Source organism: Gaeumannomyces tritici (genome assembly GCF_000145635.1).
Source record: "Gaeumannomyces tritici R3-111a-1 unplaced genomic scaffold supercont2.5, whole genome shotgun sequence".
In the NCBI taxonomy this organism is placed as follows: Eukaryota; Fungi; Ascomycota; class Sordariomycetes; order Magnaporthales; family Magnaporthaceae; genus Gaeumannomyces; species Gaeumannomyces tritici.
Genome location: NW_008804549.1, coordinates 3,872,912 through 3,888,423, shown reverse-complemented (window position 1 = coordinate 3,888,423; position 15,512 = coordinate 3,872,912). Strand labels below are relative to the sequence as shown.

General features: G+C 58.3%; 4 protein-coding genes across 4 annotated transcripts; all 4 read left to right on the top strand.

The window, feature by feature from the left end:
* Nucleotides 1-22: 22 nt before the first annotated feature.
* GGTG_10260 (hypothetical protein) lies at nt 23-7,275 on the top strand. Its single transcript, XM_009228132.1, has 2 exons — nt 23-6,471; nt 6,565-7,275. Exons 1-2 carry the CDS (start codon nt 374-376, stop codon nt 7,097-7,099), a joined length of 6,633 nt encoding a protein of 2,210 aa, XP_009226396.1. The 5' UTR covers nt 23-373; the 3' UTR covers nt 7,100-7,275.
* A 473-nt stretch (nt 7,276-7,748) lies between these two features.
* On the top strand, nt 7,749-11,402 carry GGTG_10259 (hypothetical protein). The gene is made up of 6 exons (XM_009228131.1): nt 7,749-8,485; nt 8,569-9,088; nt 9,261-9,621; nt 9,729-9,986; nt 10,052-10,537; nt 10,597-11,402. The coding sequence occupies exons 1-6, from the start codon at nt 8,296-8,298 to the stop codon at nt 10,633-10,635; spliced, it is 1,854 nt and encodes a 617-aa protein (XP_009226395.1). The 5' UTR covers nt 7,749-8,295; the 3' UTR covers nt 10,636-11,402.
* A 339-nt stretch (nt 11,403-11,741) lies between these two features.
* GGTG_10258 (origin recognition complex subunit) lies at nt 11,742-14,094 on the top strand (the record flags this gene model as incomplete). Its single annotated transcript, XM_009228130.1, has 2 exons — nt 11,742-11,774; nt 11,833-14,094. 2 exons carry the CDS (start codon nt 11,742-11,744, stop codon nt 14,092-14,094), a joined length of 2,295 nt encoding a protein of 764 aa, XP_009226394.1.
* Nucleotides 14,095-14,822: 728 nt separating this feature from the next.
* GGTG_10257 (hypothetical protein) lies at nt 14,823-15,467 on the top strand (the record flags this gene model as incomplete). The annotated part of the gene is made up of 1 exon (XM_009228129.1): nt 14,823-15,467. One exon carries the CDS (start codon nt 14,823-14,825, stop codon nt 15,465-15,467), a length of 645 nt encoding a protein of 214 aa, XP_009226393.1.
* Nucleotides 15,468-15,512: the final 45 nt, after the last annotated feature.

The following is a 15,512-nucleotide window of genomic DNA, read 5'->3' as shown; positions in this document are numbered from 1 at the left end:
ATCAAACGTCAAGCGAAAGTCAGCATGGAATAATTCGCTTGCTCGCCCACACCAAAAAAAGTTCCGGCTACCGCGCCTCGTTCTGAACTCGATATCGCCTCAAACCCACGGGCCAACCACGCCACGCCGTATATTGTAATCATTTGCGGTACTCAGGACTTCTGCGCCTGCGGCAAACACCCTGAGAGCCGGCTACTCGCATTGTTCGCTATCGCCCACTGGTTGATGCCTGCCGTCGACAGCCTGCATCGCCACTTGCTGGCTGCCGCCTGAAGGACCACACCTGGCGCAAAACGCGTCGCGGCCCCCGACCCTGCCGACGAGTCCCCGAGCCCTTCACACCTAATTCGATAGAGCTGTAGGAGCCGTCACGATGACGGACCACCACCGCGATGTGTCGCAGTACAAGTACTCGGCTATGTCCAACCTAGTCCTCCAGGCGGACCGCCGATTTGTTACGCGCCGCGCCGATGAGGCCACCGGCGACCCCGAGTCCCTTGCTGGCCGCCTGTCCATCCGTGACATGGGCTCCCGCATATCCCGTGACGACGCCCCCAAGCCAAAGAAGCCCTCACACATGCCCGATGTCCAGCGGGGGAGGATAGACGAGGGGCGCGACGTCCTAGCCCAGCAGCGCGCGAAGCGCAAAGTGGAATCGGGAGGTGGTATCCTATCCACAGCAGATATGCTAGTTGAGGGTCTGCGCTACCGGCCCCGAACCCCTGCGACGAGGGCGACATTCGAGCTCATTCTTTCCATCGTCGCAAAGAGCATTGGCGACGTATCACACGAGATGGTGCGGAGTGCGGCCGATGCGGTGCTCGAGTTCCTCAAAGACGATGACCTCAAGGACATTGAACAGAAGAGGGAGATCGATGACATCCTGGGTGCCAGTATGAAGCCTGAAGAGTTTCACCAGCTGAAGAACCTGGGAAAGAAGATCACCGACTACGACGCACAGGATGACGACGACAACGGAGCGGCCGGAGCCAAGGACGAGGAGGAAATCGACGATCGCCAAGGAGTTGCGGTGGACTTCGAGGACGACGATGACGACGGAGAGGGCTTCGTCAATGAGATCCGCGATGAGTCGTCGGAAGACGAGGCTGATGGTGAGTATGAGTCGGACCAGCAAGGCCCCGAGGCTGCTGACGGAGCCGCGGACACACTCGATGGCGAGGCCATGATTATAGACTCGGCGCCACAAGGAAAATCAGCTCAGGACAAATCCAGGGACGCCAACCACGTACCTGCTCGTGAGATTGACGCGTACTGGCTCCAGCGTCGGATCGGAAGGCTATACCCGGATGCTCACACTCAACACGACAAGACGCATGCTGCGCTGCGCATACTCTCGGGCGAGCCCGATGAGGCCGGGGGCGACGAGAAGCAGCTGCGCGAGATTGAGAACGATCTGATGGAACTCTTTGATTATGAACATCACGAGGTCGTTCAGAAGCTGATAGAGAACCGAGAAAAGGTGGTGTGGCTGACGAGGCTTGCTAAGGCTGAGAACGACGAGGAGCGCACCTCGATCGAGCGGGATATGGCGTCCGAAGGCTTGCGGTGGATCTTGGATGAGCTGCATGGCAAAACGAGCGATGAGCAGAGGAAACCCAAGCTCGAGATCAAGATGGATATCGACCACAACGCCTCGCTCGATGCCGCCAAGCCGGCGGCCGCCGGTCAACAAGATGGTCAACTGGTTGGCGGTCTCCAGCCCAAGAAGCTTATTAATCTGGAAAATCTGGTCTTTGACCAAGGCAACCACCTCATGTCGAACCCGAAAGTTAGCCTGCCAGAAGGCTCGACGAAAAGGACATTCAAGGGATACGAGGAGATCCACGTTCCGCCGCCAAAGAAGCGCAACGACCCGACCGACGTCAGCATACCCATCACCGATATGCCCGAGTGGGCTCGTGCCCCCTTCAGCACTGCCAAAGCTCTCAACAAAATCCAGTCACAATGTTACCCGTCTGCTTTTGGAGACGACGGGAACATGCTGATCTGTGCTCCGACGGGTAGTGGTAAGACAAACGTCGCCATGCTCACAATCCTTCGCGAAATCGGCAAGAACAGGGACCCCCAGACAGGAGAACTCGACCTGGATGCCTTCAAGATTGTCTACATCGCGCCGCTGAAGGCACTGGTCCAGGAGCAGGTCGGGAACTTTGGCAAGCGTTTGGAGCCCTTTGGGATCAAAGTCTCGGAGCTCACAGGTGACCGCCAGCTCACCAAGCAGCAAATCGCTGAGACCCAGATTATTGTAACCACCCCAGAGAAGTGGGATGTCATCACTCGCAAAGCTACCGACCTGTCATACACAAACTTGGTGCGCCTGGTTATTATCGACGAGATTCACCTGCTTCATGACGACCGTGGCCCCGTCATCGAGAGCGTCGTCAGCAGGACCATCCGCAGGACGGAGCAGACGGGCGAGCCGGTCAGGATCATCGGTCTCTCGGCCACTCTTCCAAACTACAAGGACGTGGCCAGCTTCCTCCGTGTCGATTCCCAGAAAGGCCTGTTCCACTTTGACGGCTCGTTCCGTCCTTGTCCCCTGCGGCAGGAGTTTATCGGCGTGTCGGATAAAAAGGCCATCAGGCAACTGAAGACCATGAACGACATCACGTACACCAAGGTCATGGAGCACGTTGGAAAAAACCGAAACCAGATGCTCATCTTTGTGCACTCGCGGAAGGAGACGGCAAAGACGGCAAGGTACATCCGCGACAAAGCCCTGGAGATGGAGACAATCAACGACATCCTCAAGCATGATGCGGGCAGCCGTGAGATCCTGAAGGAATCTGCCGACCAAGCCAACGACAGGGATCTTAAGGACCTGCTGCCGTATGGCTTTGGAATCCACCACGCCGGCATGAGCCGGGCTGACAGGACGGATGTCGAGGAGCTGTTTGCTGATGGGTCGATCCAGGTGCTGGTCTGCACTGCAACCCTTGCCTGGGGTGTCAACCTGCCGGCCCATACAGTGATCATCAAAGGTACCCAAGTCTACTCCCCTGAAAAGGGCAGTTGGGTCGAGCTGAGCCCGCAAGACGTCCTGCAGATGCTTGGGCGTGCTGGACGGCCACAGTTTGACACATACGGCGAGGGCATCATCATCACGACCCAGAACGAGATGACTTACTACCTATCGCTGCTCAACCAGCAACTCCCCATAGAGTCCCAGCTCGTGAGCAAGCTTGTGGACAACCTGAATGCCGAGATCGTCCTAGGCAACATCCGCAACCGTGATGAGGGTGTCGAATGGCTTGGCTACACCTATCTCTTTGTTCGAATGCTCCGCTCGCCCGGCCTCTACCAGGTCGGGGCCGAGTACGAGGACGATGAGGCGCTGGAGCAGAAGCGCGTCGACTTGATCCACTCGGCTGCCACCGTCCTCCGAAAATCCAACCTGGTCAAGTACGATGAGAAGACGGGCAAGCTGCAGGCCACGGAGCTGGGACGCATCGCGTCGCACTACTACATAACGCACGGCTCGATGGACACCTACAACACTTTGATCCAGCCCAACATAACGACCATTGAGCTGTTTAGGGTTTTCGCCCTGAGCGCTGAGTTCAAGTACATCCCGGTCCGTCAAGAGGAGAAGCTGGAGCTGGCCAAGCTACTAGGCCAGGTCCCCATTCCGGTCAAGGAGAGCGTCGAGGAGCCGCACGCCAAGATCAACGTTCTTCTGCAGGCTTATATCTCGCGGCTGAGACTTGATGGTCTTGCTCTAATGGCCGACATGGTCTATGTTACGCAGTCCGCCGGTCGCATTCTGCGTGCAATCTTCGAGATTGCACTCAAGAAGGGGTGGGCATCTGTCGCCAAGACGGCCCTGGACCTGTGCAAAATGGCCGAGAAGCGAATGTGGCCGACCATGACGCCGCTCCGCCAATTCCCTACGTGCCCGCGCGAGATTGTCGGCAAGGCAGAGCGCATTGATGTCCCCTGGACCAGCTACTTCGACCTGGATCCCCCGAGGATGGGCGAGCTCCTGGGCATGCCCAAAGCCGGCAAAACAGTCTGCTCTCTCGTGTCCAAGTTTCCGAGGGTAGAGATTCAGGAGCACGTCCAGCCTCTTACCCGTTCTATGCTCCGGGTGGAGCTGACCATTAGCCCAAAGTTCGAGTGGGACGACGACCTCCACGGCACCGCCGAGAGCTTCTGGGTCATTGTTGAGGACTGCGACGGCGAGGATATCTTGTTTCATGACCAGTTCATCCTGCGCAAGGACTATGCCCAGTCAGAGACCAACGAGCATCAGGTCGAGTTTACCGTCCCAATGACGGAGCCGATGCCTCCTAACTACTTCATCTCGGTCGTGTCGGACAGATGGATGCACTCGGAGTCGCGCATTGCCGTCTCGTTCCAGAAATTGATTCTCCCCGAGAAGTTCCCGCCGCACACGGAGCTGCTCGACCTACAGCCTCTCCCCGTATCGGCGCTCAAGGCGAAAGACTACGCTGCGCTGTATCCGAGATGGGAGCATTTCAACAAGATCCAGACGCAGTGCTTCAACTCGCTGTACGCCACGGACCAGAATGTCCTCGTCGCAGCACCCACAGGCAGCGGCAAAACAGTTTGTGCTGAGTTTGCTCTCATGAGGCTGTGGTCGAAGGCGGAGCACGGTCGCGCCGTGTACATCGCGCCGTTCCAGGAGCTCGTGAACGCGCGTTTCCAAGACTGGGGGAAGCGACTGTCAGGTCTCCGAGGCGGCAAGGGTGTTGTCAAGCTCACAGGCGAGACAGCCACGGACCTGAAGCTGCTTGAGAAGGGCGACCTCATTCTGGCTACCCCGACACAGTGGGATGTCCTGTCAAGGCAATGGAAGCGGCGCAAGAATGTGCAGACGGTGGAGCTCTTCATCGCTGACGAGCTTCATATGTTGAGCGGACAGCTGGGCTTCATATACGAGCTCATCGTCTCACGCATGCACTACATCAGGTCGTCGACGGAGCTCCCGATCCGGATGGTCGGTCTGAGCGTGTCCCTGTCCAACGCGCGTGACATCGGCGAGTGGTTGGACTGCAAAAAGCACGATGTCTATAACTTTAGCCCTCACGTGCGTGCGGTGCCGCTTGAGCTTCACCTGCAATCATTCACCATCCCGCACTTCCCCTCCCTCATGCTCGCCATGGCTAAACCCACGTACGCCACCATTACTCAAATGTCTGCCGACCGACCGGCCATAGTGTTTGTCCCAACAAGGAAGCAAACGCGGGCGACGGCGCGCGACCTTCTCACAGCCTGCCTAGCAGATGATGACGAGGACCGCTTCCTGCACGTGGACGTGGAGCAGATTCAGCCCTTGCTCGACAAGACGCAGGAGGATGCGCTGAGGGAGTCGCTTTCGCACGGTGTTGGTTACTACCACGAGGCCCTGAGCCTGACAGACAGACGTATCGTCAAACACCTCTACGACAAGGGGGCGATCCAGGTCCTTGTCGCATCGCGCGACGTGTGTTGGGAACTGGACAGCACGGCGCACCTGGTGGTCGTGATGGGCACCCAGTACTTCGAAGGGCGGGAGCACCGCTATGTCGATTATCCCGTCAGTGACGTGCTCCAGATGTTCGGCAAGGCGCTCCGCCCTGGCAAAGACGGCCGCGGCCGTGGTGTGTTGATGCTGCCAGCGGTGAAGCGGGAATTTTACAAAAAGTTCCTAAACGAGGCCATCCCTGTGGAATCTGTGCTTGCCGAACAGTCACAGAACCACGCCTACCTGCACGACGCATTCGTGACGGAGATCAGTACCAAGATGATCGAGTCGGGCGATGACGCTCTCAGCTGGCTGACGTTTACGTATTTCTACCGGCGGTTGCTCGCGAACCCGAGCTACTACGGGCTGACAAACGTGTCGGAGGAGGGTCTGGGCAAGTATCTCTCGGAGCTTGTGGAGGAGACTCTGACGGAGCTGTCGCAATCCAAGGTCGTCGAGTTCGATGAGGATGACGGATCTGTGGCGCCCCAGAACGCGGCCATGATTGCGGCATACTACAACATCTCGTATATCACGATGCAGACGCTACTGCTTTCGCTCAAGGCCCGCACCAAGCTCAAGGGCATCCTGGAGATCATCACGTCGGCTGCCGAATTCGAGTCGATACAGATCCGAAGACACGAGGGAGGAATCCTGCGGCGCATCTACGACCGTGTTCCCGTCAAGATGGCCGAGGCGTCGTTTGACTCGCCGCACTTCAAGGCTTTCGTTCTGCTGCAGGCTCACTTCTCCCGGATGCAGCTGCCCATCGACCTCGCAAAGGACCAGGAGGTCATTCTCTCCAAGGTGCTAGGCCTGCTCAGCGCAACCGTCGACATCCTGTCCTCCGAAGGCCACCTCAACGCTATGAATGCCATGGAGATGTCGCAGATGGTAGTACAGGCAATGTGGGACCGCGATAGCCCACTCAAGCAGATTCCGCATTTCGGGCCCGAAGTGGTCAAGGTGGCAAACGAATTCGGGTACGTCTCAGCTTGGCCCCGTGATGCGCGTGGCCCCCTCCGTCGGCCCTCTCTCTTGTGCTACTTATCAGCTGACCGTGTATTGCCACATAGGATCAAGGACGTGTTCGATTTCATGGAGGCCATGAACCCAGGAGAGAACCCGCAGTACGAGACTTTGGTAAAGCGACTGGCGCTTTCGCAGAGCCAGCTTGCGCAGGCGGCCAACTTCACCAACAGCAAGTACCCAGACATCTCGATGGAATTCGAGGTCGAGGACGAGGAGAACCTGCATGCCGGCGAGCCGTCGTACTTGAAGATCAAGATCGAGCGTGAGGTGGACGAGGACGAGGAGATTGACACCACAGTACACGCTCCCTTTTTCCCTGTTAAGAAGTCGGAGAACTGGTGGCTGGTTGTGGGCTCCGAGGCCACGAAAACTTTGCTTGCCATCAAGCGCGTCACGATTGGGCGGAGTCTGGACGTACGGCTCGAGTTCACGGTGCCAACGCCCGGAAAACATGACTTGAAGCTATTCCTGATGAGCGATAGCTACGTCGGCGTCGACCAAGAGCCTGGTTTCTCTGTCACCGTTACCGAGGGTATGGACGTGGACGATGACGATGACGAGGACGAGGACGACGAGTAAAGGGATTGAAAGAGGTCGGGAAGCGACGAGGCATGCATAAAGACAAGGGCGCACTCGCCCTACTGATCTTGTTGTATATATAGCTAGATGATGGATTAGTTGCCAGTCAGGCAACGAACAGGATGTGTTGGACAAGTATCCACGGCGCCCACAGTGATGCGTTTCACACTTTTACGGCTCAAGGGGAGGTGGGCAGACACGCATGGATGGCAGCGCAAAGCTGCGACCTTGGGAGCATGCGTTCAGGATCCTTCACTGGGTGGCGGAGCGCGGATGGAAGGCCATGGCGTTGGTGGAAGCACCAGAGTGAGCACAGCCAGGGCCGTCCTTGGATGGGTCTCTCGTTCAGTGTTCAGTGGTGCGCCAAGCCGCAGAGATGACTTCTCGTGCCACCCTGCAGGCTTGCTGCCGTCTCCACCCCGAGCTGCCCAGTTTGCTAGGCTTCGGGCGGTGCCCGCAGCGTGGCAAAGAACAAAACAAGAAGGGAAAAGCGGCAGACAAGGCGGGTGGCAGGGGCATGGGCTGGTGGGAACGGTGGCTCCCCCCAATTCCCAAGCATTTCCCAAGGCGGGCGGCCGGTGAGCGCACGTGATCCCAGTCGCATCGGCACTGCGCTCCACCTATCCCGAGCTACCAGTGCTGCGTTTTTGAAGGCCGCAGCAGCGTCGGCCGCAGCATCAACAAGGCCTGAAAACACCACCTCGATGCCCACGCTGTACCTTCGCTGGCCCAAAAAATTTCCCTCCACCTCGCTCCCGCTTGTCTAATCAACAAACACTGCGAGCCGGCGCTGGGTAATTGATGCATCCTACAGCTACACCTCATTGACGCACTCGTCTGAATCCCTCTCCCTCACTCTATCTCCCGCGTGCGCATTTACTTGGCAACGCGAAAGAACGCGTCCTTCTTAATGCGTGATTGAGCACCCCCCAAGTCCCTCTTTTCCTTTTTTTTTCTCCCCTTCAACTTCTGTCTGATTTCTCAAGCGCCTGCTTTTCTTGCTGCTGGTGCTATTGCTTTGCTCCAGCTCGCCGTGCCCGCGCGCACGCGACCGTCCGACACAAGACACATAACCGTCCCTCGCAAAGACCTTCCTTCATCAGCATCCTCTCACACCAACCTTCATCTCACGCGCTTTCGCACGCCAGCCCTCTCTGACCCTGCGTCCCCGTCTCGATCGACACACGCTCGCGACAATGTCTGACTCGGCCGCTTCAGCCGCGCAAGCTTCTGCGCCGGATGCGCAACCGTCGGGTTCGAAGGTGGTGCAGGATCCGCCTGCTGCCAGCTCCGAAGCGAAGGCCGACGGCGCCGCCGACACAAAGGCCGATGCGGCCACATCTGTCGACGATGCGCCTAAGGAAGGCGACAAGAAGTCCGCTGAAGGTTTGCCGCACCTTGTCTTGCTTGCTCTTCGTGCTCTCGCCTCTTTGTACGGCGTTGCTAACGGGAAGCTTCCCTTTTACAAGCTAAAGATGCGCCCGCGACACCCACCGAAGAGGGCGATGCCAAGAAGGAAGCCTCTGACGCCGCACCCGACGCCGATACTGCTGCTGCCGCAGACGAGTCCGCGCCAACTGGTGCCGGCGCCAAACCCGAGGATGCAGCTCCTGATGCGGCAACGGATGACGGTGAGACCGCCACGGCTGACGCCACCAAGGAACCCGCCACACCAGCCGACAAGTCCAAGGCGCGCCGCAAGTCGACTTCCGTCACCGACAGCAGAAAGAAGCTCAACAGGAAGGGATCACGGGCCAAGATATTGCACATGGACGCCAAACCCGGCGACTACTACTTCATCAGGCTCAAGGGTTATCCTCTGTGGCCCGGCATCATCTGTGACGAGGACATGCTGCCGCAGACCCTTCTCAAGTCCCGCCCTGTGACCGCCGCCAGGCCTGATGGCACCTACCGCGATGATTTCGCCGACGGTGGCAAACGTGCTGCCGACCGGACCTTCCCGGTCATGTACCTATACACAAACGAGTTGTGAGTTTGCTTCGCCCTCTCCCGGCAGCCCAAACCACCCCAACTGTAGATGTTCCATGCGATATAATGTCTGCTCAGAAGCCCCTGGGCAACTCCGGCGAACCGAAGCCACTGCTCTCGTCAGCTTTGGTGAAGGCGAATCTCGGCCCAGCTAACAATCGTGTTCCAATAGTGGGTGGATCCCCAATCAAGATCTCGTCGACCTCGATGTCTCGATTGTTGCGAGTCTCGCTACTGGCAAGATGCGCAAGGACCTCCAGGCCGCTCATGAGCTTGCAGGGGAAGGCCACGATCTCCAGTATTTCAAGGATCTTCTCATCAAGCACCAGGAAGATGTCCTGAACGAAGAGAAGCAGGCTCAGGAGCAACTGGCTGCCAAAGAAGCCAAAGCTGCTGCTGCCGCCAAGAAGGCGAAGAAGGCGGCCAAGGAAGATGAGGATGTCGAAATGGCGGATGTGGACGAGGATGATATGGGGACACCCGCAAAGGAGAAGAAGACCTCCAAGAAGCGCAAGGCAGAGGATGATGCAGCTGTGAGCCTTTGCCCCGAACACCCACTCCCGCCCCAGGCAATCGCAACAGCATCGCTCATATATATTTCAACTGCGCGCTCATCAACTGACCAACAAATAAAATGCAGACCCCTCAACGCTCGGACTCGGTCAAGAAGCCTAAGATCAAACTGACCACCAACTCTACCCCGAAGGCTGCAAACGGCACCTCGACCCCCAAGTCCCCCAAGCCTGCAGCCGAGGCGAAAGCGTCAAAGTCCAAGGCGAAGAAGCCCGTCAAGGAGGTGGCTGACCCGAAAAGGACGGTGGAGAAGAAGGTAGTCGAGAAGGAAAAGGAGATTGTGATGCCCGAGCTTTCTCCTGAGGAGAAGCATGCGCGGAAAGAGGTAAGTACTCGATCTTGGCTTGACCGACACCATGGTGCGCACGCTGACAAGGATCGACTACCTAGAAAGAGGTTTTGTTCCTGCGCCACAAGCTTCAGAAGGGCCTCCTGACGCGCGACCAGGAGCCGAAGGAGGATGAGATGAAGGCCATGTCGGATTATATCGAAAAGCTAGAGGTGATGCCGGAGCTCGAAGTCAGCATCATAAGGGCAACGAAGATCAACAAAGTCCTCAAGGCGATCCTCAAGCTCGACAACATCCCCAAAGAGGACGAGTACAAGTTCAAGCCACGATCTAAGGAGTTGCTGGACAAATGGACGAAGCTGCTCGCTGAAGGGGGCAGTGCCCCAACAACAACGAAGGTTGTCGTCTCCAACGGAGTCAACGGGACCGCGGCGGACAGCAAGACGGGCGACAAGGACACTGCCGCCAAGTCAGAGGCCGGCGCCAACGGCGCCAAGGCGAACGGCGACAAGAAGGCCGAGACACCCGTTGTTACGGAGCCTGCAAGCGTGGATGCGAGCAAGGTCAAGGAGGAGACTGAGGAAAAGGTGAGCCGAGAATTGAATGGAGAGGGAGAAGTGTCTCGATTCTAACATGATCTCCACAGAAGCCCAATGTCACCGAGTCCGTCGAGGCAGCGGCTTAAGTGTTTCTGACCAGGCACCCAATTTTTAAAACTACCATTTCAACCCGCACCACACAATTACCATGCCGGCGCGCATGGGTGTTTGCGAGTAAAAGCGGTGAGACAGTGATAATCGATGTCGATGTTGATGGAAAAAGACTCTTGGGGACATCGCTACGACGGGGCTGCCTCCCTGCTGATAGTTGAGTGGCGCATCTCGACTTGGAGCATGAATGTATAACTACGTATCTTATTTATTATCACGTTCTCCCGACTTTTCAGTCCTTCTTTTCGACCCACCATCTATGCCCTTTTTCTTTTCGTTTCTTCTATCGTTTGGTTGTTTGGGGCCTTGTCCTGTCGGGTGGGAGTTTGGTTGGATTCTTTGAAACACTGGGTATCGTTTTATGACGTCGTTCTGCGACCTTGCTAGTACTTGGGCTAGCCGAGAATTCGCCTACAGGTACCTATGGACACCATCTGACTTGATCACTACCTACCTACGTCTACGTATCGGGAGCTTTTCTCTTGAATGGATGTTTAGGAGACTGTCGAGTATGGTCGGGGTGAGGGATGGTGCGTGCAGTGATGCTGAGTGGTGGCGCTGTTGCCGCATTTGGTGAAGCTATAAAGAGAAGGAGGATCGGCGGCAGGATGAACGGGAAAATATCAAGTGGCAGCAGGAGACATTAAAAGCATCAAGAGCATGGAAGTGATTTTTTCCTATATCTTGAACCAGTACCAGGTAACTGTAGGCCACTTGCAAGTCACAATTTCCCAAAGTTCAGTATGCAATGCTATGGGATCAATGATGGTATCCATCCATTTGACCGGATGTTCAAGATACAGGGGATTAGCCCCTGGAATTGTAGTGGATTCAGGCTGGCTCCTGGGCCGTGCGTCCCCAACGCGATCTTGAGCACGGGCACGCGGCTCACGCCAACGCGCATGTAATTGTAGTCGACGCGCAGGCTCATGTCAACCACTCACCACCGTAACATCGAGAGATTGACGCACTTCATACGAAAGCCATACCTACCTAGTGCTCACCATAGAGTAGCCTTCTTGGCTACTTGGCAGTTATAATACAGTAGTAAGTCGGCTAGCAGGCCGTCGTAATATGAGGTATGGCGAGCGTCGCTCCCGAGGATGATCACCAGGTAAGCACTCATTTCCTCTTGCCTTTCCAACTGCACCGGCTCACATCATCGCGAATAGGCAGCCTATATTTTCGCGCCTTCTGATGGACGGGGGCCCAATGGTGTAGCCTCGGTGACCCCTGCTGCCGCTCGCCCACCCAAGAAGCGAAAGCTGGTGGCTTCTGGCAGCAAGTCCAGGTCGACGGCCCGCGGCCAGGCGGCGACGTCGGCCGACTGGTCGAGGGACCAGCGGCGTTCCGCCACCGCCGCCACCTTTGTGCCTCTCCTGGGCGGCGCCGAGCGGCCCGCCTGTGTCCGCGCCCGTGCGGACCTCTTCGACCTCGCCTGGGGACGGACAGACGCGGCCATCCAGCGCGTCTTGCGCGAGGCCAACGCGTCGACCCTCGAGGGCGTCTGTTCCTTCGTGAAGCAGGCCGACGCCCAGAGGTCCAAGATGCCGGCCGCCTTCATCGTCACCGGCCCCGACCTGTCGTCCCAGGACCTGCTCTTCTCCCAGCTCGGCGAGAGGCTCGCCGAGGCGGAGCCGGCCAGGTTCGTGCGCGTCAGCTCCGCCGAGGCCACGAACCTGAAGTCAGCACTCAAGAAGATCATCCGCGACGTCACCAGCCGCCCGTCGGATGCCACGCCCGACGAGCATCTCGAGGACCTGGCGCCTCCTGCGGGCGGGCCCGCCACCCGCCGCAAGTACCTGGACTACGACCTGGAGGCGCTGCACGTCTTCCTCCGTGCCAAGGGCTCGCGGCGCGTCTTTGTCGCCTTCGAGGACAGCGAGGCTCTAGACAGCAGCCTGCTATCCGACCTCATCACCCTGTTCGCGTCGTGGCGCGACCGCATCCACTTCACTCTTCTCTTCCGCATCGGAACCTCGGTCGAGCTCTTCCAGGCGCGCCTGCCGAGGTCGACGTACCAGCACCTCTACGGCTGCCAGTTCGACGTGGCACACGCCTCGGCCATCACAGACAAGATCCTGCGCGCATACCTTGAGCACGCCGACTGCGGCCCCGTGCTCGGGCCCGACTTTCTAGCTACCCAGCTGGTACGGCAGCGCGAGCAGGTCGCCGGCATCCAGATGCTCATCAGCTCGATCAAGTTTGCATATATGTGCCACTTCTATGCGAACCCGCTCAGTCTTCTCTCTTGCCAGCAGGAGAACGGAGCACCCGACTGGGGAGAACTGATTCAACCGGAGCACTTCGACGCCATCCGCCACTTGGCGTCCTTCCGCGCGGAGGTAGAGTCATGCGTCAAAATCGGGGGTCGTCTGGATCACGCCCGCGCACTGCTTGAGGACGAAAACTACATGTGCTTCGAGATACAAAGTCAACTGAGACACCGGCGCAAATGGGCGCAGAAGCTGGGCCTGTGTTTGGGCCTGCTCGTGGACAGCGGGGCGACATCGACATCCTTCACCTCGCTCTACACATATTCCGTTTCCGACGGCTTGGACCTGTCGGCCAAGGCTGTTGGGGTTGTCGATGGCATCAGGCGAATGCAGGCCAACAATCTGGCCGTCGTTGTCGAGAAGATGATATCGCTGATTGGGCTAGAGACCAGGAAGAGTGATCCTAGAAGCATACGGGGCCGATCGGGAAGGTCGGATATTGCCAAAGAGATGTCTGACCGGCTAGGTGGCGTACTAGCCCAAGTCCTCGACGGTATACGCAGCCTGCAACAGAGGGTTGAAACCAACGGCACCAGCCTGCGGAGCAAGTACCACACGCAGAGCAGGGTATTACGGACCACAGTGGTTGCGCAGAAAGTGCAGCTGAGCCGCGACACCGCCGCCCTCAGCGAGGATGACAAGGAGTTCAGCAAGCTCGTGGACACCCTCGTAGACGCGCTGACGGAAAACCTGGCGTGCGAGGCCCCCGAAGAGGTTTTCCTACATGAGACCTGGCTCTATGACGACGAATCACCGCACCGAGACGTCTTCGTCCCCGCCCCAGGTGCTGCGCTGGAGAGAGCCCTCGCTCGACCACACGACTACCTCGCTTGCTCGTGCTGCAGCAGCACGCCTGCCGGCGGGCTTGCCTCGACACTGCCGGCCACATCGATCTTATACCACCTCTACAAGGAAGCCGGGCCTTTGGTGAATGTGGCGGATCTGTGGACCGCGTTCAGCGCCATGGTCGTTGCCGACGACGGCACCGCTGGCGAGGATGATGAGAGTGGTGATAACAAGCGCGGAGCGGCCGAGGGTTGCGACGAGCGCACGGCACTGGTGCTGTTCTACAGGGGCCTTGCTGAACTGCGCAGCATGGGCTTTGTCCAGCCGACAAGAAAGAAGGAAGACCACATCGCCAAAGTCAAGTGGATGTAGCCACAGCAGTGGCCAAAGTTAGAACACATCTGATTCTTTTGACGGCCTTTGCTCCGGTTCGAAGCCCCTGGCGCTCTGGCGTGCCTGTGGAATAAGCGGCGGGTGATGGGACTCGTTCAACCTGCTGCAGGTCTTTTTGGGTCAACGGAGACCGGCACACTGCACGCGGTGTGTGGAGGCAGGGGCTGAAAGAAAGTGATGGCCCACCGTGTCAGTGCTTCCTAAATATAACTCGCCGCCACAAAGAATGGGCGACAAGTGAGGTGGCATGCGATCTGGCTGGTGAAAGGAGGCCAGACCGTTGCCAGAGCCTTCAAAGAAAAGACGGACCGGTCGGTGACATACAAGAACAGTCTCATCACCTCGCGTCCCGTCTCAGGAAAAGGGGGATATCGTTTCCGGACACAGCTCTCTGCACCATCTGTCGCCTTTACTTTCATTCATTCATACAACAAGCCACAGTTGCTACTGGGCAGCGAATTCTACGACGCCCGCCACTCACTCAGACAGACGCATAGTCATATTCCTGTTCTCTCGTTAGACTGCCGCGCCATCCTCGCTCGTGTCCGATTCACTTCCTCTTGCTTACCTTGTTCCCTGACCTGTCCGCAACTTTTCCGTTCTCTCACTCTCCTGAGCCCCCATATCGTGCTCAAAAACCCGTGCAAGTCAACTAGACGCCAAAACAAGAAATCTCTCGCAAGACTCTCGGTCCACAAACACTCACAATGTACCACGGGCACAACCAGAAGCGCCAGTGCCAGCCCGCCGGCCATCAAAGGCAGCCCGGCAGCCCGCCCTCGTCGCCGGTGGAGGCCCAGTCGCCCCAGGACCCGAGCAGCCCGACGGCGGCGGGCTCACCGGCAACATCCTGGAGCTCGCCGGCAACATCCTGCACCACCACCCCCGCCGCCACCACCCCCACTACCACCACATTCACCGCACCCACCAGCATGTCGACGCGGCGCTCGGCGGGCAACCCGGCCCTCGCGTTGAAGCTGGAGCAGATGGCGATGCCGCTGGCACCACTCGTGCAGATGACGACGGGCCGCGTGCACCCGGCCTTCCCGCGGACGCTGCTGCACTTCTGGGTCCTGACGGACGCGCAGCTCGACTCGCTCGCCCACTTTTATCATCAGCGCACCCCGGGCTACTGGACGTCCCAGTACCCGTGCCCGGTCCGCTGGGGCCCCAACCTGCCGCTCGAGGAGAAGCGCCGCAAGATGGGCATGTTCATCGGCCTCAGGGGCTGCGAGAGCCCCATCTTGCTCGCGGGCTCTGCCGAGGAGCTGCTCGAAGAGGCCCGCCGCCAGGCCGTGATTGAGGAGGGCGCCGACGACGCCTTGATACGCAAGGCTGGCTCCTACGAGTGAGAGGTGGACGGGGGAATGGGGTGGGTATCTCTCTCTCTCTCTCTC